General features: G+C 40.7%; 3 protein-coding genes across 5 annotated transcripts in view; 1 reads left to right on the forward strand and 2 right to left on the reverse strand.

Annotated features, from left to right (window-relative positions):
* Nucleotides 1-48: 48 nt before the first annotated feature.
* LOC122861442 (cleavage and polyadenylation specificity factor subunit 3) lies at nt 49-6,016 on the reverse strand. Its single transcript, XM_044165848.1, has 18 exons — nt 5,821-6,016; nt 5,636-5,699; nt 5,184-5,281; nt 4,875-5,003; nt 4,608-4,785; nt 4,425-4,514; nt 4,178-4,328; nt 3,804-3,979; nt 3,541-3,699; nt 3,235-3,381; nt 2,948-3,100; nt 2,653-2,761; nt 2,391-2,489; nt 2,130-2,224; nt 1,588-1,675; nt 1,305-1,371; nt 1,030-1,126; nt 49-936 (listed from the first exon to the last, which is right to left on the reverse strand). Exons 1-18 carry the CDS (start codon nt 5,889-5,891, stop codon nt 835-837), a joined length of 2,073 nt encoding a protein of 690 aa, XP_044021783.1. The 5' UTR covers nt 5,892-6,016; the 3' UTR covers nt 49-834.
* Nucleotides 6,017-6,228: 212 nt separating this feature from the next.
* Nucleotides 6,229-10,188, forward strand: itgb1bp1 (integrin beta 1 binding protein 1). Its single transcript, XM_044165850.1, has 7 exons — nt 6,229-6,383; nt 7,544-7,658; nt 7,757-7,835; nt 7,912-8,042; nt 8,179-8,271; nt 8,639-8,788; nt 8,943-10,188. The coding sequence occupies exons 2-7, from the start codon at nt 7,587-7,589 to the stop codon at nt 9,012-9,014; spliced, it is 597 nt and encodes a 198-aa protein (XP_044021785.1). The 5' UTR covers nt 6,229-6,383; nt 7,544-7,586; the 3' UTR covers nt 9,015-10,188.
* A 387-nt stretch (nt 10,189-10,575) lies between these two features.
* asap2a (ArfGAP with SH3 domain, ankyrin repeat and PH domain 2a) overlaps nt 10,576-25,341 on the reverse strand; it is a 65,836-nt gene continuing 51,070 nt past the window's right edge. For all 3 annotated transcript variants that reach the window (XM_044165846.1, XM_044165844.1, XM_044165847.1), the window contains 14 exons: nt 23,651-23,784; nt 22,990-23,081; nt 21,684-21,873; nt 21,405-21,490; nt 20,707-20,822; nt 19,369-19,436; nt 19,158-19,265; nt 17,755-17,989; nt 16,731-16,883; nt 16,100-16,202; nt 15,551-15,609; nt 15,315-15,394; nt 14,026-14,145; nt 10,576-12,534 (listed from right to left, as the gene is read on the reverse strand). In XM_044165846.1, coding sequence (XP_044021781.1) covers nt 12,460-12,534; nt 14,026-14,145; nt 15,315-15,394; nt 15,551-15,609; nt 16,100-16,202; nt 16,731-16,883; nt 17,755-17,989; nt 19,158-19,265; nt 19,369-19,436; nt 20,707-20,822; nt 21,405-21,490; nt 21,684-21,873; nt 22,990-23,081; nt 23,651-23,784 — 1,619 coding nt within the window. In that variant the 3' untranslated portion in view covers nt 10,576-12,459. The remainder of the gene's footprint in view (nt 12,535-14,025; nt 14,146-15,314; nt 15,395-15,550; nt 15,610-16,099; nt 16,203-16,730; nt 16,884-17,754; nt 17,990-19,157; nt 19,266-19,368; nt 19,437-20,706; nt 20,823-21,404; nt 21,491-21,683; nt 21,874-22,989; nt 23,082-23,650; nt 23,785-25,341) is intronic.

Consider the following 25,341-nt stretch of genomic DNA (forward strand, 5'->3'; position numbering starts at 1 on the left):
CTTGGGTCCTTTGTTGGCACTAATGTTAGTCAACAACACCAACACTGGTTAACTGTGAACCTAATTTAATAAACATTTCTGATGAAATAACTGACCAAAGTAACTTAACTGCTCACTGATTCAAGACACATCATTCAAACATTATGTAATGAACACAAACATTTAGTGCATTTAGAAATTCACAGTTAAAAGTAAACAAGTCCATCATATCAGTGCACATTAGTAACAAACTCGGGTCAAACAAAACCTACAGCGCATCTATACAAATACAGTAAAAACATTAAATATAATTTAAAAGTGCTTGCATAACAAAAACAACAACACTAAAATCTCACAAACAAATCCTGTCTACACAGCTTATTCATTTCCTTTTCGTACATAGTAGCTCTATGGTCACAGGTCATAAACTTTCCTTCATGTTCAATGAATTAGTAAAAGGTCGATCTAATCTTTCCACATTGCGTCCACAAAGTGGGACTGGGATTGGTTGTTGAGGCAGTCAATTACACCAAACCAAACAGGGCAAGTGCCTAAAGTATGTATGTGTAATGTATTTGGGATAAAACGAGCTAAAACACTGGATCCTGGTAGTGTAGCAATATGGATGTCAAACTAATCTATCCGATGGACAAGTCACTATGATTCTTGGGAACACGTGTTATCCAGTTTTTGGCACACAAATACAAACTGCTTGTTAAACTTTCAACACAGAATTTGTAGAAGTATTCTTTGTTTTTATATCTGTGATGTCTGAGCTTGAGAGACTCTGTCCCTCGTTAGTTCAAAGGTGAAGTCCAACTGGTTACGAACTCGTCTGCAGTCCCGTCTCCGCTCTCAGATGGCCGGGTTGAGGGCATCATAGAGCCGCTGCACTGCCAGCTCCACCATCTCTCTCAGAGAGTCGTCCTCTGTGCATTCATCCTCATAGCACACCGACTGATCAGGGGAGAGGAAGTCAGTGAGAACGATTTAAAAAAACAAAACAATAACAATCCTACACCACATACATTGTTTTGTTCTGCTTCTCACCCTCGTTTCCAAGCAAATGTGAACCGTCTTCCCATCTACTGTCACCGAGACATTTTTACCATCACTGAAATCCACACATTCCTCTCCAAACATGTCCCTAAAGACAAAGAGAGAACCAAGATATTATACAATATAACTAAAGATCAACTGACAAATTATTTCTGGTGACATTTTATATTACAGTATACCTTTCAAACGCACTGATTTATGTATACAATGTTATAAACACATTAGTATGGATTTAGATTTAGACATTTAGCTTGTGTGCCACTCACTGCAACATGACTCCTAGTCGGGTTTGGAAGACGTCCATGTCCATACTGGCGCTCTGGGTCTCCATGACTGTGAATAAAACACAAATTGAATCACATTAAGAAGAAGAAGAATTCATAAAAACAAAGTCTGTGGCAATAATGAGACACAATGCATTAAGCTTTTTTTTTAGTAAATGGGTTTAAATAAAACATGTCGAATTTGTTGTATTCTTTCTACAGTTTATAAAGCATTCAAAACTAAAGATCTGGATAAACAACAGACATAGCTGATTGCCAAACCGACCTTTCTGAGCCTTTGGGTTTGACTGGACTTCCAGCACTACAGTGGTGACAGCATCGGCATACATGTCATTGAGAGGGTTAGCTATCCACTGAAACAGGAGATAAAGAGAAAAGGTGGTTGGGTGAATGGCAGCCATTAATAAAACACAGAAGTCCCAGCCCACCTCTGAGCTCCACAATATAAACTTCCCATTAAAATCTGAGACATTATATTAGGCCATATTCTAAACCTGGGATCTGTAACCTGCTAGTAAAATCACACAAACTCATTTTTAACAAGGATCTGGCAGAGATGAATTTCTAGCACCTCCCATTGCATTTTGACAATGTGCTTCAGTGTCCAAGTAGGTGTGAGGCTCCATACACAGCAGCTGCATCAAGTAAGTCACTCAATGAACACAAGTGGCCGACAGCTCATGAAGTTACCACATTAATGCGTGCGATTAGACATAAGACAGGACAAAAAGGAGACTGAGCCGGTCAAAGTCTTTTTTCCCCTCCTGCATCAGGACCACAGCTGGTTGAACTGGCCTGGCCGCTCACCTCCAGCAGCACCATGCCGACCTCGTGGATCAGAGTGATATTTTTAAAGATCTTCAAAGTGTTCTTCTCGGTTCCATCCAGCTCTTCCACGTCGCCTGAGAAAAGACAGCCACAGTCAGTGTGGCGTGAACTCCAAATCAGTGAAAACATTAATGAATGAACCAAAAACGAATATATTTTGAATAAGTTTTCATGTATACACACATCAAACTGTAAAGTGATTGGTCACTCAGCGCACATACACAAATATGGCAGTCTTACCCGTGAGGTTCCTCAGATGGCAGACAAGCAGTGAGTAAGGTCCGGTGAAGGGGATGGCCTGGGACTGTTTCACTGTGCTCATGGCCAGCTCTGTATACGCTGCAAAACAGACACATCAGGTCACTTCAATATTTAAAGAAGGGGCGGCAGTGTGCACAACTGAGTAGGGAAACCGTTGTATTCTGTGCCATGGAGCAACAGAACAAATGTGCAACATACAGTATATCTCTAGGGGCAGTTTGGAGAACTAAAAAATACTTACTAGAAAGGTCAGAGGGATTGAGGATGTGGTAGTTGAAGTTCTTTTTCACCAGTATGCCTGACACCCTCTGGCCCTGAATACACTTCTTATCAGCCAGAGAGCCCATCACCTGAGAGCAGGAGTCGTGTTCAGTAACTTCATTCAAGTTTCAGAGTGGATTTATGTGTTTAACATTTATAGTTTCATCTAATACAAGCAATAATCATGACTTAGCATTGTTAAGGAGCCCATTATGGCTTTGGACCATATAAATCTAATATAAAAGTCAAGAGAAGAAAAAAGGCAGTTTATTGACCTTGGCCAGCTTCTCTCCTCTGAAGTTGAGGGTGACAGCTTCTGTGTTGCGAGGGTTGTGGACTTCGATGTGAACCTGGTCATTGTCCTCATACTCCCTGATCAGTGCAGCCTTCAAACGGGCCATCTCATTCTGCTCCCCGTGGACCAGGATCTGAAGATGACATGCAGACGGGAGAGTCGAGCCGATTTTCATTTACAACTGATATAACTGAAGGGTACAGACGACTGAGAATTTAAAAACACAAATCAATCAGTCAGTGTTGTCATTTTTTTTTTTCCTCTTACCACATGTGGGGGTTTGAGAGCCCTGATGAACTCGCTGGTCTGCTGGTAGTCAGTGTGGGCAGAGAAGGAGATGTAGTCCACTGACATCTTCAGCTGCAGCTTCTGTCCTGACATGGTGGTAATCTCCTCCGGCTCAGACATGATGTGCTGCAGAGAGAACACACCACAGTAAGCTGCCGTGGTTATACGTTCACTGTTTCAATAAACACATCCGAGTTTAGAGACAACACTTTTATCCAAGAAACTAGATCTATTAACCCAAAATAACACTTCACACTTTTGTCTACTGTCCTGTTGGAGTCTGACCTTGGCCAGTGTGCCCTCTACACAGTATCCAGCAATGATGACTCCGTTCCTCTTATCAGTGCACCAGCTCTCAAAGAGCTCTCTGGAGAGCCCGCTCTGCATCATACCCGGAGACGCCATCACCACGCTGGGGCCGATGTCATCAAAGTGATCCATGCTCTGGAAATAACCAACATCACAGTTATAGATACTCAGCGGCTTTTTTTCAGATAATGAGCCAAAGATATAACAGCCTGGGTGTCTTTATCTGCAGCACTCTCCACCTTGAGGTTGCTGATGTGCTTGAAGACAAAAGGGTTGTTGATATTGATGGCCTTGCGGATCTTGTCGTTCATTGCGTTGACGTAGGTCTGGTACACGGCCATGCACTTCTTGGCCAGGGATGAAGCATAGTAGATGGGGATGTCATGGAGCTCTGGGTGGTTCTGCCAGTACTCATCTACAGGAGAACATGAAACACAATCTTACAGACTCCTCTGAGTAATACATAATAGAATACAGATGCAACAGACAAAACTAACTTTTAAAGAAGTGTAATACAATGCAAATATTAAGCATCTCATGATAAAGGGTCCGAAATGATATAGATCCAACATGTTGGATTTGCCAAATCAGGGAGTCACACATGATTTCTCACCCAGGATGAGCAGCAGTTCCTGGGCCCGCCCCAGGGCGAACACAGGGATTAAACAGCGGCCTTCTCTGTTGACAATGTCATGGACTGTGTTACAGAACCGAGCTTCACGCTCCTCCCTCTTTTCATGGATGTGGGTGCCATAGGTCGACTCCTGCAGAATTAAAAAGAATTAACAGGATTTACCATGTTGTAATCACCTAAAGATCCATTAAAAGTAGTATTCGATGTGAATCGTTATTCGGCCTACTATGATTAAGATGTCAGGTTTGACACTGGGGATCTCGGCTGCCATCAGATGCCTGTCTTCTTGCCGGGAGAAGTCTCCTGTGTACAGCAGCTTTCGGAGGGGGGAAAAAGGCAGTCAAGTAAACAACAGGACTCTCTGAAACAAAACAAAATAAATCATACATAAAAAAACAGGAGTCATTACCTTGACTCCAGCTATTTCGATCATGAACATGGCAGCTCCCAGCACATGACCCGCGTGGTAGCACCAGAACTTGATTCCAGCCACCTCCTTGACCTCGTGGAAGTTGATGGTCTCAATCTTATCCATGCTCTCCTCCAGGTCAGTCTCAGTGTACAGCATGTCATCTGCAGAAATGTTGCTGCAATAAATCAAAGACACAATTACTGCAAGTACCACAAGTATTAATTTGGAAGAGTGTTCCATAATGATGACTGGCCCTGCTCCTACCTGACTTTGACATAGTCTGACAGTAGCCAGCGGTAGATGGCCTTAGTGGCGTGGGTCATGAAGGTCCTGCCTTTAAAGCTGGTCTTCTGGAGGAACCAGGGCAGAGCTCCACAGTGATCCAAGTGGAAACTGGTGAGAGGACACATACATCAAATGACGTATCCTTAGTTGTGTTTTAGAATATAATCAAAAGAGAATACAAGCAGAAGAACATTTCATAAGGAAATTACCAATACAGATAAGGTTGAGCATGTGTAATTGATCAAAAATAGACAGTTCAACACATAAAAGAAAGAAGGGAAGACTCACTGGCTGATGAGCAGCAGGTCTATCTCGGCTGGGTCGATCAAGTCTATGTAGGGGAGAGCATCCATTCCCTCCAAGCCAGGGTGGATACCACAGTCCAGCTGCCAAACACAATATTACTTTATTTATTTCACTCAGTATCAATACTGCTTACCAGGGAGTCCTGGGTACATAAAATCAACACAGGACACAATAAAACAACAATAATTAAGAAAATATAAAATAATAACGACAGCCTGCACAAAGTATAAACATAGAACTACATGTTGTACTCCTATAGCTGTTGTTCCTTAACTTAATTGAATAATACTCGCAGATAGGTTATTGGGTTAAGGAATATTGTTAGCAATTTTAATCTAGAATGAGATACATATAAATTGTGTCTGTTTGAAGTCACACAGCAGCATACTGTACAGTTACAACTGAATCATATAGAGTCAAGACCAGATATTTACCATAATTTTCCTTCCTTTGAACTCCAGGATGATGCATGACCTCCCAACTTCCTGACCAGCACCCCTGTAGTTACATGAGAAAACAGCATTTAAGCTAACGTTACATTTATTTGGTTGTTATTATGGGTACATATAGAAGCAGTCATTCAAAACCTTCATTCATAAAGAAATACTAACTAACTCACAGTGGACGAATTAGGAGCTGGTCACTTTCCTCTGCGGGGACAATCACCTCTACTTTGCGTTTTGTCGCCATATGCGTTAAATTTTGCAGGTAAATTTGAAAACAGAAAACATAAATCCGGTCATACTGTATTGTGTTTGTAGAATGAATGAGGGTTCAGCCAATGGGAACGTTACACTTCCGGTGTTGTGCCAAAATACCGCCGATGGGAATCAAACGCGTTGATAAACGTTCCGGGACAGACGTTGGTCGTTTTTTGCGGCAACGATATTCACATGAATAAAATAAGTAAATGTTACAAAGGACACGTTAATCATATATATGTTTTTTGAACCCATCACGCTTTGTACACACTTAACAATATATATTATTGACAGGCCTCTCGGCTCAATATTCAACTTGAGAGATACTTTTTTGTACTTCGCTGCGTCCCCTTTAAGTGGTGTTGGGTGTAGGCTGTGAAACTCAAAGTGAAGCTAAAGAGTCAAACTGTAGGTAAACAGAAAGCTTCTTTGAAGAAAAGTAGCCCTGAACGGTGAATTGAGACGGTTACGGTACAAACAGGTATGTCATGTGCAGCTAACTCTGTTGAATACATTGCATACAAGTCTACGCTTTTCAACTTCAGCGTGAAAATAAATGCGGTGGGGGCCATTTAAGGTGGAGTAGGATGAGTTTCATCCACACATTTGCTTTTCTTTTAGGATGTACAATATAGCTAACGGGTTTTGGGCTGAGCATGCGGGTTAATGTTAGCTAGATAAATGATGAGTTCAAGTCAAACGTCCCCTGTTGATTCTGGTGGCTGGTGTATCATTTGTGTTGTAAATTATTTATGCCCCCCCCCTCCATCCTCACCCCAGCACAGATACGCCCTCCGACTCCATCACAAAGACCTGCAGTTATATTTTTGCTCTGACATGATGGAGGTAGAAGATACTGTTACAGTAGCAGGTGTAACAGATAAACTGGTTTCCGATTTAATTGGAATATTTATTACAGTGTTATATTAGCATATTATTGTTATAATAATTATTGTTATAATGTGCATACGCAGCACATTCTCTATTTAAAAAGTCAACCCTACTCTTACAAAATTAATGTATGGCAAATTGAAATTAAAAGTGAAACGTGAATTTCCGGTTTTGGAGTCAATTTATACTCATACATATATACATATGTAATGTTTACAAAGCATTCGTATTAAGAGGACAGTGCTGTTTTTGTTGACATGTTGACATCACATTTCACACTTTTATTTTGCAAGGCCTTGCAAACTAAATTAAGCTGCAGTGATTTTGAACATCTTTAGGAGACATTACAGGATAGATTAGCTTTCTCATACCAACTCTGAACCGGGGAAAACTTTACTACTGTAATGAACTGCAGAACAACCTGAAGTTAGAGACTCTCATTTCTTAGTGGGACTTTTAAGTTCTACTCGCTGATATTTTTAACCATATTTGTGGTTATTTGAATTGGGATTTCTGTGTGTGTGTGTGTGTGTGTGTGTGTGTGTGTGTGTGTGTGTGTGTGTGATGAATGCTTTGTGTGACTGAACTGTCTTGTGTTCTCAGGTTTCTCTTGCAAAAGGGATCTTGATCTTATTGAAACCTCCTGAATAAATAAATCTTAACCAACTAACACTCCTATAATGTGAATGCCTGTGCAGCTGTTAAAGCAGTCCTGTTGTGTGTTTAACACTGTGGTCTGCGACGATTCAGGTTCGCGAGGCTGGAGGGCTGGATGTGGTCGTCATGGTGAAGGATGTTCCGGAAAGTCAAAAAGCGCCACAGCAGCAGCAGCTCGCAAAGCAGTGAGATCAGCACCAAAAGCAAAGTACGAGAACGTGTACACACACATAAATGTTATGACAGAGACACTTTTTCCCTTGTTGAATTTAGCCAGCACCCTCTTGTGTTTCTGTCTCTTTGTAGTCTGTGGACTCAAGTTTGGGAGGGCTCTCCAGATCCAGCACCGTCGCCAGCCTTGACACAGACTCCACCAAGAGCTCAGGTAAGTCTCTCTCTCCTCTTCTTCCATTCCTCCCCTTTTCTTTTCTAACTGATTATTCGATGTATGCCCTCCGTAGGTAACAGCACGTCTGAAACATGTGCTGAGTTCCGGGTGAAGTATGTGGGAGCCATTGAGAAGTTACAGTTTGACATGAGCAAGACCCTCCAGGAGCCTCTGGACCTCATCAACTATATTGATGCTGCTCAGGTAAGAAGCTGGAGAAAGATAGGGACCCGCTTCAAGCAGCAATGATTGCTTTGCCAGTCACCCCGGGCTCACAGTAATCAATAACACAATCGATATCATAGAGAAGATGCTGTAAATATTCTGTTCCTTTTCACAGCAAGATGGAAAGCTGCCCTTCGTGCCTGGAGACGAAGAGATGATTCTGGGAGTGTCAAAGCACGGAGTCAAAGTGGCCTCAATGGACCAGTGTGTGAGTAGAAAAGCAATAGAAAAGTGATATACTGTACTTCAGATTGAATGGTCATTGATTAGACTGTGCGGCATCAGTGTGTCATAAATACAGCCAACAGCATGGTTATGAATTCAGCATCAGTTTATATTTTTGACATGGTCCTGCGCAAAGCTGCTGACGTTAATATTTCAGCAATTCCCTTGTTTCCTCCACATTGCCCATTTTAGATGCAGAATGTGAATTTAGGGTGTAGTGCTACACTCAGATTTACCTCTGAAACCACATTGATCCATGATGATTTATCTTTCCTAACCACCAATACAAGTGAAGAAATGTATGCTTGATGTAATGAGTCAATAAGTCCCTTTTAATTACCTCTGGCCAGGATGTACTGCATCGCCACCCGCTGTACCTAATAGTGCGTATGCTGTGTTACGATGACGGCCTGGGCGCAGGGAAGAATCTCCTGGCTCTCAAAACCACCGATGCAAAGCAAAAGGAGTGCAGCATCTGGGTGTACCAGTGCAGCAGCTCAGTGAGTGTGACAAAGTATAAAATGAAACAGTTTGCTTCATTTGAGGTTAAGATTTGGGGTAGTAAAACAAATGTATATCACCGTCTACCCTGTTAATAAATGCTGCTTCTTTTTTTCCCTTTCCCTGTGTGAAATCCATCATCTGTCTGAACAGGAGCAGGCTCAGTCCATCTGCAAGGTGCTGTCGGCTTCTTTTGACTGCGCTCTGACATCAGACAAGTCCTGAAGCCGGAGAGATGGGATGGGAGCTGAGATCTGTCTAGAAGAGAAATTAAACAACTGCACAACCGGCAACAGTAAATCAGGAGACAACCATGACTGCATTGCGATTGCCAAAAAATTGCAACCATTTCCTTGTTTTTGCCCCAACTTTGCTTTGTTTCTTTTAAGAGAGATTAACTGGAGGACAAATCCTGTGTGTTTTCCATGTTAGTTTGCAGGAAAACATGATTCCCAGTTTGTGATACCTACTATCACCTTCCCATCATTCTCCAGTTGAGACAGAACTACTGTGAATTTGTCTGAATCATTTCCTTGGAATTTATTTCCTTTACCTCACATGTTCATTTGACCTTTCAGTTTCAGTTTGAAGTCAAAGAAGAAAGTTAAGAAAAAAGAGAAATGGTTGCATTTGGAATACAGTGTACAGTTGTCATATAAATTAATCATATTTAAATGTAAATTATGGTACAAAATGGTACATAATGTTGTAACCCAGCTGTGTCAGCATGTGGTTATTCATGGGAGACATTCATCAGTGGAGAAACAACACGGTACACAGATTTGACGAAATGCACATGGTCCGGTTCTCTTCATGTGGAAATCACTCAGATCTCCCTTTTTAAGTTTAGATATCCTTTTGTGTGCTCTGTTGTGTTTTTCTGAGACAAACTTACTTATTCATTGAGACAAACAGTATTGGTACAATAGCAGTCACTTTTTGAAGGTTACATTATACAAAAGTTTTAACTTTGGCCCACATCCTATACTTTGTCACCTGTGTGAGTCTCACTTTTTTCTTAATTTGTGGGATTTACTCATTTTTAATGAGTTTCTTGGTACTAAAAGCTTGATGTGTTGTCTGATTTGTTGTCCTTGTTTTTATGTAGTGATTCAAAATGCATTGAATCCATTAGACTTGCTGAAACCACATACATCCTGTTAGAAGCATATGAACATGTTTACAGTTGTGGTACTAACTTGACTTCACCTTGTACATAATAATAGCCTTTAACCCTTTTTACTGTCCTCCTTGTCAACATGGTCCAGTTAAGATTGGGTTGAAAATGTGTGACAATAAGGAAATGAAAGAATTTGATCTGGCACAGTAAAGGAGTGGAAGGCTTTTGTTTTTTGTTTTTGATAATTAGTTTACTGATTAAAGTGTCATTTCTCTTTTTCTTTCAGTGTCATCTTTACTTTTGAATGTCTGACATTTTTTGTATTTTAATTGTGGCATTTCTTCCCCAAAACACAGCACAATGAATGTTTTTACACTGAAGTGGATTCTGAAACTTGGATGCAGACATGCTCAAATGTTCCCCATCAGAGGGAGCTCTTGATACATCAGCTGACTTTTACTTTGACAAGAATCACACCAGTGAAATGATTTTATATTTTTAAAATGCAGGTCATTAGCTTTAACAGTTGTTTTGTGCACAAAGGACTTAAGACTGAAATATCCCCAAAAACATGATGTGCTGCCAGCAATAATTTAGTAGTAGGCATTATTATTTTCACAAATGGCTCATAAAGCCATTTATACTCTAAAGAAACAGACCAAAGCCTTGTATTATTTCAGATTTTATTATTCCAGTTTCATTTTCCCATTTACTTGCACAATAGAGTTAAGAGTTGATGCAGTGATCCACAGACAGTTAATGAGAATGGATTAAGTTTATTTTCCTAGTTGTGTGTGTGTGTGTGTGTCTGTATTTGTGTTTTCAGCACAAACACACAGGTCCAGCTGAGGTCGTATCTGTAACTGCTCACCACCACACACAGCGCATTAAAAGACATTTACTGCCCAGGTTAACGCTCTTTTGTTTACATTTAAATATCAACAAAACAAAAACCAAATCTATTTACATGAATAGATTATTAAATCTTCCTGTTTCCAGTGAATTAATATTAAACATGATGAAGAGAGTGTATCAGATACGATTCACATGCTTCTCTTCTTGTCATTCACAAATCCATGGAAGGCTCTGGTTTCAGTTTGAATGCCTAAATATCAACAATATGAACAGAAAGAAAGTTGCTCTGCAACCAAAATGAATTTAATTACATTGAATGCTTTATATTTATTTCATAACACTATTGATAAACTCATCTTTGAACATTATAGGACCCCAGAGATGAGAGGCTTAAGCTGCAGGAAGGATATTCCTTTGTCTCTCTGTGTCTGGGTGTATAGAGAGTGTCAAAGACAAGAGACCATTTCAGCTCTTTTGTGAACAAAAAACTTGTCAGAGTCTGAGTTCAAGAGGAAGCAACAAAAGTCACAGAGCTATGTCTCGCTTTTCATCACATTCCCACACTCTTATTTCCTCTTACTTTGATATTATTTCATTCTCAGCTTATTCTGTGCAGACGAGACGTTCACACACACACACACACAAACGCTTCCTGTTCCTCTAATAAGGCAGGTGTCAGGCAAAGACGGCCTGAGGTGTCAGACTCGACGTAAAAGGTAATTACTGGCTGCTGTGGCTCCAGTCAGTCTCATCATTTCACCTAAAACAGTACAGGAGGAAGAACTGGAGTGTTGCTGTTCAATATTATCCTCCATGGTGAAATAACAGGCAGTGTGTGTGGGGGGGAAGCATTCGTAGAAGGTGGATGCAGCTCTATCACTTTTTACACTTGTGAGTGTAAAGTGGTTTCTCCTAGGTGTGATGAGCTGGAGGCTATTTTTACATTATTTTTGCATCCCCTCTTTCCACAAAAGTGTGTCTTTGAATCAGGGACAGGGAAGCGCTCCCTCGGGTGCAGCTTCTAGCATATTTCGGGGTTAACTTAGCACCATTAGGAAAACCTCCACACAGGAGGTCTACTACAGAGTTAAAAAGTCGCACCTATAAGCCAGTAGGCATTTAAAATTGCTCATGCATGGAGGTGGAATGTAAGCATGTTGACTATGTTCACATTTACAGTTGTTAGTAAGATGAAATACATTGATGTAGTCTTCTCAGTACTATCGCTTTCAGGACTGTCTGTACAATGCGGCTGAGCAGAAAGCGGAACAAATGAATACTGTACATATAACCTTCATTATGTCACATGTCGTCTCATGTTGTAACAAGGATAAAGACAAGGAAAGTGCATTTATTGCCAGAGGTCATTCACTACAATCATCCTGTTTAAATCTTAAAGATTTTTTGTCGGAAACATTAACAGCAAGCATTAAAACCACATACAGTCCCATGAGTCCACGCAGGGAGTGACACCCAGACTTTCAGGTTGCCACGATGACACCCGTGCAAAGTTGCAGCTGAGGTGATGATACAGCAGTGACACTTGAACAAGCACGTCAATGATGCCAGTGAAGATGATGATGTCGACCACAAACAATGGGACGATGGTGGAGGTTTGGCTGGCCGGTGGACAGAGACGGGTGAAGGAGAGACGGCGCGTCCCGTGACACTTCCTGAGACCCAGAGAGCAACCGTTCAGTCAGCGATGAAGTGTACAAATGTAACCGGGAAGGCTCCTTTTCTCATCGGATCGCCTTCGATGTGGCCCAGCTGTGCAGAAGGAAGATAGAGGCGACATCAGAGGATGATGAAAGGAAGCTATGACTCCGAATGTTTTCAGAGTTTCAGAGCATAATTTCACTGAAACACTAAATCATTTGACTACTTTCAACAAAATAAGTCACCTAGAGCACACACAGAATACTACAACACCACTAAACACTAGGGCTGCGATTAATGGCTAATGAATGATTCAATATGGATTCTTAAAATCACAAGATTGATCTGCCATTTCTCAGTGAATGTGTGTACATTTGTACTAAATATTATGTGTAGACTTGTTACTTGTGCAAAAATATAAAAGCAGTTCTCAGATTTTATCCTGAAAACTTAAATTGTTTTTTGTTTTATTATTTTTATCCCACAAATAAACAGCTATCATATGTCTTTCTGACTAACTAAACTGAACCTTTTGTATGTTGTAATAACTTTATTTCCAGTATGTAGACATTTTAAACATCATGCATCCCTAACTGTACAATCTGGACTTTCTGAATCAAAATTGAATCAAATCGGGAGATCAGTGCCAACATCCAGCCCTGCTAGACACCACCTAATGGAGCACACAGAGTGGACTAAGAGAGGCTAAAACACAATAAACACCTAAACAATATTGAAAATGAGATTCCTTCATTATATTACCTTGGGCGATAAAGAAGACAGTACTTATTATGTCCATTTAAGTCATTTTAAACGTCTTCTATACCTGAAAATAAAAAAGCTAGGACATGTTTCTGCTCCAACAATGTCTAGACAAGGCTAAAAGTGAAACATGATGAGCCATTGAGGAAATAAGTACAGAATAAGATAGTCTGAACTGAAAACTCGAGTTATAAACACTACTTCTACAAAACTTCCTTCTGTCATTTATTTTACTTCTTTTATGAAATGAGTTAAAAAATTTAACTTGGTAGCTTGAGTCATATAATAGGCCTGAATTCCAGTTAAGAGACCAAGTTAACTGCCAACTAAACCCCCACAGTGACACTCACTACAGAGGACTTCATCCTTTCTGTGCCGCCTCATTACTGTGCTTTCATTTTGATATTTCAGACACACAAAGAGTGATAACGCTGCTGAATGCAGGACAGAGAGGAAGCATGGCGAGGACCTTGGGGGACTTTAGGGTCCACGCAGGGACACGGAGAGAGAGTGACTAAATACGGTCATATCTGCAGAGGTGGCTCAGAGGAAAACAAGTTGCAGCTGGTTGATGTTCACACAAGGGGCTCCGCAAAGGAAGCAACAACAGGCGGAAAAAGAGGAGGAGGGGGAATATCAGCCAGAGTGAGATCATAGCTTTTTGCTTTAGGCACCATGGTTACAGAGTGCGCTGGCATCCACATGGTAAAAATGGGACCAGAGTGGGACACGAGTTGAACTGGGAGCGCTTTGTGCTTTAATCTGAGAACATATGCGAGTATCCAAAATGCAAAAACACACACACCGAAACACTGAATTTGCAGCGTGAGCGATACTGACCCACCACTCCTGGTCCTCCTCTCCATCCACCACGATCACCTCGCCCTCAGAGAAGGTCAGCTCGTCTGGGTTGTCGGCTACGCAGTTGTAGATGGCTTTCACTCGCTTCGGGCGCTGCTTCTGAGAGACCAAACAAAGCGCACAAACAGGTTTGCTCAGGTTTGTGCAGAAGAGAAGGAAAACGTTAGAATCGTGTGTGGCGGATGCAGCGACACGGTCATGGTGCATTCTGTCAAATTTCTGTTTGTGTTATTCTATTGGGATGGTTTTTATTATTATTGGGAACTAAGGGCGAGTTACACTGAGAGAAGATGAAGTCTTCACTGTACTGTGTCCGATCATATTACAGGACAAAGCTCCTTGGGACGACTATGTACAGCGTCTTCTGGTATTGTTTCGTTTTTAACCCCCATTAAAAGTTTTTTTTGGGAGTTTTTCCTTTTTCTTAATTTAGGGTCTAAGGACAGATGGTGTTGCATGCTGTATAGATTGTAAAGCCCATTGAGGCACTTTGTGATTTTGAGCTATGAAGGCTGAACGGCCAAAAGCTTTTTTTAAATAAAGCGACTTCTTGTCACTGAGTGTGACCCTCCTCTGTAATCATTAGTCAACATAATAAAGATAATGCACTGGAAACTCTGTATGTACGTTTATTTTGACTTGATTATGGTTCGTCTCTACTGTTTTACTTTGCGTATTTTGTACTGCTTCTGTGTATTTCTTGCACCTCGGACCAATTGAATTTATTTCTTTGCACAATAAAGTTAAAAGTGATGTGATTAGAATTTTTACAAAAGGACTAATGTTTGAAAAGTAGCAGATATAAGACCTTTAAAACCACAGATAACATGTAAGTGGTGCAGCACAGGCTCTGACAGAAAGGCATAAAATGAAAAAGAAAAAGTTGTTATAATCCTGGGATTGTCCACTGACTGACAAACTAAAAGAAATGTCACTGTTATTCATAATTGTAGGCTAGAAAGTTGTAAATTAAACCCTCCTCTTCCACCTTAAAAACCCTAAAAGAGAGCTAAACAGCTTCTCTACATAAACTGAGAAAGACACTCTTTGCCTGTATAGGAAAGAAATTTACTGCAAGAAGACACCGGTAACACTGAGACAATAGGTCGACATGCAGCGTACTGAAGGGAATTGCGCAACACTAATAATAGAATAAACCATGACGTGGAAAATCACCAGCCAGTGAATCGGTACAACAGTATGAATGAATAAGAACTTTACAATCAACAATATCTGGATGATAATGAGAGGAAGAATGAGGGACTCACTGGGTAGTTCTTCCTTGGCATGGGGGCTGGAGGCAGAGACTGACCTATGGAGTTCTGGGGGCATCCTGGCACTTCCTTAGCTGGAACAGGAAGAGGAAATTATATCACAACAAAACTTTCCACGTTCCACAGAAGACACAGGACCTGACTGATTGACTTGAATGTAACTCTCTGTACACTGTACACACACAGATTTAACAGAATTGATATTTTGTGTCTCTTATCTGTGTACTCACCTGGTCTTTCGATAGATTGTGTTCGATTTAGAGGTCCTCTGTTGAAGCTTTTATCATTGCTGTAAAACAAAAAAATAATGTCAAAAATATGCTCAAAGTAATAGTCATGTAAAGAAAAAAAAACTAACTGTCCAGCTCTCCAAGACTCTCAACAGCTCTGGTTCAGATATATTACAGCACTATCAGCCCTGTGGGAGATAAAAAGACGAAAGGGCGACTGTGGAGGAGAGTTACTGCTCGTCTGGCTCGGTGCAGAGCTTAGCCTGGAAGCTAATGAAGCGGCTAAACAGCGGCCATGTAGGCTCATTCGTCTTGAGAAACAAACACGACATTACAAGACAAGCATTCACAACAGCAAGATACACAACCCTGGGGTAATGCACCATGTTCCTGCATATGTGTAGTGAATTATATGAATCTATTGTTTTCCTGTGTCGCTAATGAAGCTGCAAAAACGCCACTGAACACTGAATGCAGACCTAAACACCTATATATGTTTACATTGAATTTATAGTTGCAGACACCTTGAAAAATTGTTAATGTTCTTACCCTGCAGGAGATTTAGGTGGCACTGCTCTGGACCCCAGTGGTCCCTGGCCTGACTTGGACTGTATGCTCATGGCCTCCATCTTCGCCACAGGAGCACCCAGACCTGGGACACATAGTAGTAACACACTTTCATTGCCTTTAGTTTCACACCTTTGCAAACTGAACACACCACTGGACCTTTGGATTTTCTAGACGGTTTGGTCAGACAAAGTAAAATAAATAAATTTAAAGACATCACACTGGGTTTTAGTGACGTATATTTTTTTGCACGCTAAATGATTTATCATTTAATCAGTTAAATTTAACAGTGTGAATTTGTTTTTACATTGTTTAGGCAGATGTAGTCAATAAGGCCTTATAGGCTTTTTTTGTTCTTTTTTTATGTCATGTTTGATTTTAACTGCAAAGAATCCACAGCGTCTGCCCCTTGGTGACTGTAAGATTTGGGACAGTCGAGTATGAAAATGAAACATTTAAATGCCTCTTTACAGTAACATATTTAGTACACACTGAACTATGCTCCACAGACATAAACAGACTTTGAATCTAAAACACTATACTAAAGGAATAAGCCTTCACTGTAGCAGTGGTCTTGTTTAAGAAGGAGGAATGGGTCTTTTGGGGTCCATACCTCCGGTTGAAGTGAGTCTCATGGGGGGGACAGGAGGGTGCATGTTGGGGGGGTCTGAGGACGACCTCTGTCGGCCAACCAGGTCTAAAGAACTGGGCTTCCAGCTGCTGGACGCTGAAGACTGACCGATCCCCCCCAGACCGGATAACTGGCCTGAGAAAGAGACACAGAGAAAGAAAACGGTTACTGAGATGAAAAAAAGAGAGACAGAGAGAGAGTGCACTGCCAGAACCAGCGCCCACTTTAAAAGTCAAGCCATTTCCATTTGAGTGTAATTGAGAGTGACAGTTAATGGGGAGAGGGAATGTGCAGAATGCTGGGTTTGGGGGGCTGCGGTGAGGCGAGGTGGGCAACACAGCTGGCTGTTTTTCCTCCGCTCTGTTGGCAGCACTCCAGACTGCCACTAATGTTATTAAAGACAGACTGTGGTGGACGAGTGAGAAATCGGTTGGCCTGTAAAGCTATGATGAAGTTTTTAAGCACCTTTTTCATGAAGCTGAATTTGGTATCCCAAAACACTTATTTTCAACAGAAAAAGAAATCCTGCCCTTTAGATTTGAGATCATTTAGACTTCACATAGTAAAGAGGTCAACAACTTTCTGGCAAAGCTGCCCATCCATCTGTCTCCAATGTGACTCTTCTCTGCTCCAGTACCCAGAGACATCTGTGGTGTTGAAACGGGTCAAAAAGTCATTAAGACCTGCATAGTAATTAACATCGAGGCCTTAGAAACCAGTGACACAGGGCCAAATGAGACCAGGCCATCACAGATACTGTAGATCTAAATGAGGTGGTTCCTCCAGGGCACATTTTATAAATATCGCTTCCCTGAGGCAGGCAAAGAGGTCAGATTCAGGTCAGAAAGGTTATCAGGTTTAGCTGGATGGTGATTAACATCTTTTTCATCTATTCATCCATATAAACTTAATCATATTCATAAAACGTGATTAGCTATACTCAATTTTGCCTACAAATGCTACGATCTACATTTGCCTTTCATTCTTTTTCTAGTTCTGAGCTTACCCAGGTTCCTCGGGGGCAGGGGCGGAGCAGAGGTGGTGGCGGGCTGAGGCGGGTTGGCGTTGAGGATGGTGCCATAGGTCTCGTTGTTGACCAGGTTGGGCATGAAGGTACGCTGCTTGTCCTTGGCGAGGCTGGCAGCGTCGCGGCCCGCAGAGCCCAGACTGGCCTGGAGGTGGGAGTTACTGCTCGGGGTGTAACAGCTGACCGGACGCTCGTCTCTGCGATGAGGGCTGGGCTGGAGGGGCAGCAAGAGGTCAGGCAGTCAGTGTGGGCCAAAGGTAGGGTATGCATGCAAGGATGTGACGTTACACAATGTGAGAATGTTACGGGTCAGATATGGTTCATCAGATTTTATCTCTTCACTGTATGTGTTTAATATGTACAGTGTACATGGACGAAAAACACAAACTTTTGCCTGTTTTCTTCTCAGACTTGTTTTCATGTTTTCCCACTTTTGAATGTAATATTTTGTCTGTTGAAATGAAAACATTTTGTCTTCACTTGTTAACAGTTGCTATTGTAATTATTTTCCAATCCCCTAGAAAACACTAATTCAGCACAATTAGTCCAAAAAATAAATAAATAAATAAAAATGTAGCCAGTCACCGCTCTTTTGCAAATAAAAATGATCTGCTCCAGAACTAATGCTATGAGCTCAGGTTTAATCAAACCAAACTTTAACACACCAACTTTACTTTATTAGTAACAAAATAAAAAGAAAATATCACTTTGTAGAAATTCTTCAGGATTCTGCATTCTTCACACTTTTTGTGTATTTTATATATTTGATTGTTTTTACACCTAACTATAAAGCTCTTTGTATTCTCTGGTTTTTGATGACCCCTACAGTACACACTGTAAAGACTCGGCTTGTGAGATTTGAATCACTTCATTGTATATGTTTACTATGTACAGTGTACATTTTCAGAGAAGACAGAAGAGAAACTGGGCATGAGTCTTATCATGGGGACAACAAGACCTCACCTGAGGAACTTTGTCATCTTTACCACCATTTTTAAAGTCTGGCTTTGATGTAATGTTTTTTTGCCCATTTTGTGCACTACTAAATTATTCAACTTAACGTGCAAATTTGTTACATTTCATTGCCAATCAATCACCACACTTTCCACATAAAGCTATCTACTCCAGAGCCAACGCTATTAGCTCAGGTCAAACCACATATAAACAAACCAACTTCGCTGCAAATACTGAACAATCAATGTTTAAGGTACTTTCTTGACTTCAACTGAGACTCTCAGGGAATGCTTACTCCCCCTTTCATTACACTTTTCTAAAAAAATATGTTTAATGTGTGCTTTTTATTTACTTTATTATTCTTGTTTCCTCGCATGGCTGTATAGCACTTTGTAAACTCTTCTTCTACATACAAAAGTGTCTCTCACCTTCTCATCCAGATCTTCGTCACTTTCATCCATGTCTTCATGCTGCAAGCACCATTCATACTCAACATGGGCATGACCGTTGAATTTCCCTGCCAGCGCTTGGTTCAACTATACACACAAACAAATCCACACACATACAAACACAAATGAGTGACAGCTCTTGTGTGATCTGTATGCAGGCATAAGCCAAGTCTAAACATTGTAAGCTCACCAGCTCCTCACACTGTAGGTGTTTGAGCCTCCGAGCGATATCCAGCGGTGTCTCCCCGGCCTCATTAGCTGGAAGGGAAAACAACACAAACATATAATCACTGTTGCATCCACATGGCGCATGAACGCAAACACACAGCCTATTTTCTTTCCTCCCATTTCAATTTGACATGAGAAATGTGTAATTAGACTGTATCCCACACTAAACAACTCTCTGGTTTCTCCCTGTCCTCCTTCTCTCTATATCTATTATCTGGCTGTTTTGTTGATGTCACAGTGGAGCAGAAACTTTAGTGTCATGAGAAAGAGTTACCATGGTCTGTTGTCAAAGCCTGCACCTCGGAGAACTAAACCTGAAAGACTTGAACCAAGGCGCGCGTGTGCGTGTGTGTGTGCGTGTGTGTGTGTGTGTGCGTGTGTGTGTGTGTGTGTGAGAGAGGATGAGAGGCAGCAAGAGAAAACATTTATGAGAGACAGTGGTGCAAGAAGTATGCAGATAATTTTCTAAGTAAATTTAATACTTACTATGTAAAAGTAATACTACAACAATGTAAAAATGCTCTTTTACAAGTTAAAGTCCTGCATTCAAAATCTTACTTAAGTAAAGTACATTATAAAAGACATTTCTGTCTATAACTGAAACTGAAACCTAAAAACCTTGTTTTGGAGTGCCATTGGTAATTATTCAACCTGTTTTGAATTTAATGTTCTACAAATTAGTGTCTGTAGCTTAAAACAAGACAAAATAAGGCAGGTGGTGGCACTAGAATTATTTTTTCTGATCTAAAAAATTGTGAAATTAGTTAATCTGCATTAAAATTGGCTGAAATATTCCTACTAGATAATTTTCACTTTTTATGAGAAAAAAAACCTAATTTAAATTCCAGATTAAAATGATTTTTTTCACTGAACAATCTTGTTTTAAAAGCTGCATGTTTTGTATGAAAAATAATCTGCAAATTATGCAAAGTAAGTAAAAGAGGCAATATGGTCGACATATCTGAGCTGACAGTTGATCAAAATGCTGTTTAATCGTAACTAAATTATATTTTACAAAACAACACGATATACATACTAATAATGTTAGACCAAGCCAACTATGCTAAATGACCAATTAGCTATAGTTAGGTTAAAACAAAGTCTAAAGCTAAATCACTTGTTTGAAACTAGCTAGTAGCTAATAAGATCTTAGGAAGGACTTTAAACATGAACTTGTGATGGATTGGAGAAGGTGCGACTGAATCCAGATGTGAGAAAAAGAAAGAGAGAAAAGGAGAAGGAAAGAGATGGACAGTAATGCACCACGGCCGCCCTTTTCGCTGCTGGTATGTTTGCTTACCAATCTCTATGGAGGCCTTCCCCCGCAGCAGCAGTTTCAGACACTCGCTGTTGTCGGTCAGGCAGCAGTAGTGCAGCGCTGTGCTGCCTTTGGCCGTCTGCTTATCCAAATTCAAACTGCCGAAGGACACAGACAGAGAGGGGAAAAACTTTAAATAGCAACATTGGAGGCATAAAATGAAGCCTTGGTTTCTCCTGTCCAGCCCCAACGCTCCTCTGGATATCTAACATCCTCTAACCAAAGACAAAAATTGGAAAATAATTTCTGTCCAGACTGTTATTTTGCAGTTGTGTAATATGTAAAATATTTAAAAACTATTGTTATTGTGTTTTTAAAATAGAACACAGAAAGCACGGCTCTTTAAGAGTGCAACAACACGGAAAAATAAAAAAGATAATTCAGCAAATATCTTCAATCTAAAGAGAGGAAAAAAAAAGAAAAAGAGAAATAAGTGGAGGTCGATAACCCCTATCAATAAGAAAACTGGTCTTATAAAATATTTGATTTTGAATAGCAGGTGTAAAGAGACATTCCTGCAGTTTGTCAAAATCAGACAAGTGGTGTCTTTTTATGGTGGTGTATTCAATGTTTGCTGCACACTCAAAACCCATTCCAGCATATTGCATTCTGTAAGTGACATATAACTAAAGTGAAGTACAAATGTATTGTGGTCCTCTGTTGTTTTTTGCTTTGTTTACCTGTTCTGAGTGAGGAAGTCGACGATGTGAAGAGACGTTCTATCCACCAGTCTGACTGCAAGATGAAGGGCTGTCTCCCCTTGTTCCTGTAATAAAAAGAAACAAAAAACATTTGCATAATGTTTTCATAACACCCCTGGGAATGTGAGGTGTTTGTGGAGAATAATGGAAGCAGGTCAAGAGCAAGAAGAATGCAACAGATTATTATGAGTTTCAAAATCACCATTGAAGGACAGACAGTTTCAAACATCATGCAGGTTAAATATTTTGTGTACTGACGTGTCCGTTGGCCAGAGGTATGGGCTCCATGAGGTCGACTCCCTCAGCATAGACCTGGATGAGGGAGAAGATGTCCCGGGCCTTCACTGCGTCACACAACGTGTGGAGCCGCGACGTCGCATCAGGACACTTCTTCCTAGCGAAACGTTTCTCTGTGTATTTGGCTGTGATGAAGTCTTTCCTCGCCTGCCTGGTGGAGGATGTGAAGAGGCAGCTGCTCAGTTACAGCTGTATCATTTATGTGAATGGGTGTGATTATTTTTTAATGGGCATTAAAACTGGGGATGCACCAATGAAAAGCCACTGAACATAACTAGTCAATAAACACGCTAAATTAGATTTTTGTGATCAACTGATTACCATTTCAGTGCTTGATCGAGTTTCATAATTAGGTTTAAATTGCAAGGAAAAGTCCCATACAAGTCCTAAAAAGTATGATACAAAAGTCTCATACTGTTGCCTCTAATCCATTTGGTTACTGTACCTCTTCTTTTTTTTGCCGCAATAACATATCTTGCAGTAGATAGACCATTTCAAATTGTGAGAAATTGTTCTGTGACAACATCAACTGGTCAACTGTGTATATGCTACTACTAAACCTAAGAAACCTCCCTATAAAATGCACTTTGTTTGAGAAAAAATAAATAGCTGTTCTGTTAAAAGAGGAACGTGTCAAGCAGGTGCAGAAAAGCAAAATGTTCCTCCATGTTATGTCTGCAACTCATTCGTGATTTCCAACACTTTAAGAGATATGACACAGAGCATGAATTTGATTTGAACAGCTGTGTAAAGAATATTAGTAGTAAAGTCATGTGATCAATCTGCAAATTTGTAAAAATATTATACCTAAAATGTTACGTGTAAAAATATGAGATAGGTGAGTAAGTACATCAGCATTCAAGCACACACTAACTCTACTAAATTACTATGTTTTAACCCTGAAAACACATTGATAGGCCTTTTCCCTGCAGGTATAAGAGTCATGTATTTTTAAAGATAATCATGTCATATAATAATGCTCATAAACATGTCACTATTACCAGAAGGTTATGTGAAATGTATAATTCGAAGTGCAGATCAGATCTGTGATTTGCCAATCATACTGAATCAAGCACATTCAGAAAACCTGATCAGTACATCGCTGATTAAGAAGTGTGTGTTACAGTGATGGTGTCACCAGTTGTTCATCTGCTGTGGCAGAGTGTAATGCGATACAAGTGAGAAGAGAGAGAGAGAGTCAAGGGGGAGAGAGGAGGGGATGAGGAGAGATGAAGTGTGGAGGAGAGAAGTTGGAGGGGTGACTTACATGTCACTAGCTGGGTTGGGTTTCACATTTTCAGCACTTAAACAAGCCTCCATGATTTCATTAAAGCCTGCATTCCCCACATTCTTGGCCAGCTGTGGAGCACACACACGGACATCGACACACACATTAAAACTGGTTATACCATATGCATTCATTTATAAGTCATCGTTTTTGCCAGTTCAAGTCACACCTCCATCAGGATGCCGTACACATCCTAAACTGTGTGTGTGGAGCCATATAAACTGCACAACACCCGTCTGATTGTGGCTAACACGACTGGCGTCTTAACACCGAGGAAAGCAATCATGACTGAAAGCATTTAATGCCGACCGTCCCACAGGCTGTAAATCTCTACACCAAACAGTGATTAGAAAAGCCCCCAAAAAATCTGAGCTATTCCGAGTGTGGAGACTTCCAGAGGTCTTGGAGGCCTGGGATGATGCTACTCTCGATTTACTGTCCCCTCTTGTCCTCATTTCCCTTTCCTCCCTATCCTTCCTTGCTTTATCTACTCCCACCCGTCCTCTCCTCCAGTTTTCATCCTGCCTAAAAGTCTCCAGAGAGATTTGTGTGGAAAATCAATACAATGGGATGACTCAAACTGCAAAAACAGGGGACGTGAGGTGATTCAGCGAGAAGATGGACGCCAACGGCGATTTACCAAGAGCTCTGAGGTGCTGAGTACGTCCAGAGTAAGGGACTGGATCCTGGAGTAGTGGACTCCCAGCTCCCTGTGGATCCCCGAACATTCAATACAGGTGAGGATGCCCAGGTTGGTGGATAGCCATGTTGGGTCTGAGAAAGAGAAAACGGAGAGAAGAGGTAGTAAACGACACAAGGGAAAAAGAGAGAGAAATGAAAATGGGTGACACGCTGTCCTTGGGCAAAAACCACTACAGCAGAAGTAATTTCTGCAGCACGTCAGCCAACTTTGATGTGTCCTTGTGGAAAGCTGGTGGGCTCTGGAAATTTAATAGCTGCCTGAAGGACTTTTTACTATCTCACAGCACACGATATCAGAGGAAAGTGACATAGCTGAACTGTAGCTAAGTCAGGCCTACACACTGTGTATGTGTGGATGCATTATATGTGTGTGCCATGTACAGTATATAAAAGTATATACATGTCTGCAGGAGGAAATTTCATGGGATTTGAGAAAAATGATTGGGGGACTCCATGTATTTGAGGAAAAACTGATTTTAAAGTTGTGGCGTAATATCTTCGCAAATGCAGAGGATCCAGTCTGCAAGAGTTTCAGCATTTTCTGACCCAAGGACTTACCATACCAAGACCTTATACCAGTGGTTCTGCATGCTTTAGCTCATAACTATGCATATACATCACTGCTAACACTTTGCAAAAGCATACCACACATTTTTAGACCAATTTCCTACCTTCTAGGCAGCAAATAATTTCTGTTCATTTATTTCAGAGTCTTAAAACATGTTTCAAATAATCCACTGCAGTGTACATGTTGCTGGCTTTAGTTTTTGACAAAGTCAGGTAGCCAAGAGTAGGTAGGGTTGAAGGATTTCCAGTGATTTTAAAGTCCTGAAAATATATCACTCAGCATAAATGAAATTTGATTTTAACCACAGAACCGTGGATAATCACTGTAAGTGATTATCAGCTGATCCTGTCCCCGTGTCAGGAGATATAAATAGTTAATGAAGTTACCGCTGCTGTGAGTAAAATGCACACAACACCTCTCTCAATTTGGAAACACACCTATCTCTCCAGCTGCTGTACGATGGCTACAGGTATTTAATTAACTCAAGGGACAGAATCCAAAATAAAGACCACCAGTACTGACATCTCTACAAAACCTCAGGTTACATACAGTGACATGTGAACGACATTGGTAAGACATTACTCCTCTGTCTTAATCACATTAAAAGTTGTTTTTTTCACGGACAATTAAATCTGTAATGCACACAAAATTGTTGAGAAAAATGAAAGAGGCTAAACTCAACATATATGAAAGCTTTTGTCATTTTGGAGAGGACTGTGGGTCTAAAGCCACACAAATTGTGGCAGTAGTACTGTGACAATTACTGTATCTTAAGGTTAGAATATAGCTACAACAGTTATATGATAGTGTTAATGAGGTTTGGAGAAGTACATCATCTTTAGTATGTGAACACACAGGCGTACACACATGCTAAAAAACCCGGGTTCCCACAGGTATTTCTCCAGATTTTGTCAAGAAATGCCGGGAAGTCTAGGGATGTCAACTCTGGCCAGGACCATTTTCTAAAGTATGTTTTGTGGTGTTTTCAAGAATGATCTGGCTTTTTAAATGTATGAGTTGGCTTCCAACAACATTACTATGTTGTCAGTACTCAAATTCAA

This window comes from Siniperca chuatsi, linkage group LG15 (genome assembly GCF_020085105.1).
Source record: "Siniperca chuatsi isolate FFG_IHB_CAS linkage group LG15, ASM2008510v1, whole genome shotgun sequence".
Classification (NCBI taxonomy): Eukaryota; Metazoa; Chordata; class Actinopteri; order Centrarchiformes; family Sinipercidae; genus Siniperca; species Siniperca chuatsi.

Bases quoted from the DNA above. Each gene is read 5' to 3' on its own strand.
- itgb1bp1 (XM_044165850.1), top strand. From the start codon at position 7,587: ATGTTCCGGAAAGTCAAAAAGCGCCACAGCAGCAGCAGCTCGCAAAGC. The intron at 8,043-8,178 runs GTAAGAAGCTGG...TCCTTTTCACAG, and splicing joins ACTATATTGATGCTGCTCAG to CAAGATGGAAAGCTGCCCTT. The intron at 8,789-8,942 runs GTGAGTGTGACA...CTGTCTGAACAG, and splicing joins TGTACCAGTGCAGCAGCTCA to GAGCAGGCTCAGTCCATCTG.
- LOC122861442 (XM_044165848.1), bottom strand. From the start codon at position 5,891: ATGGCGACAAAACGCAAAGTAGAGGTGATTGTCCCCGCAGAGGAAAGT. The intron at 4,786-4,874 runs GTAGGAGCAGGG...GATTTATTGCAG, and splicing joins TCAGACTATGTCAAAGTCAG to CAACATTTCTGCAGATGACA. The intron at 1,372-1,587 runs GTCGGTTTGGCA...TTTTATTCACAG, and splicing joins AAACCCAAAGGCTCAGAAAG to TCATGGAGACCCAGAGCGCC.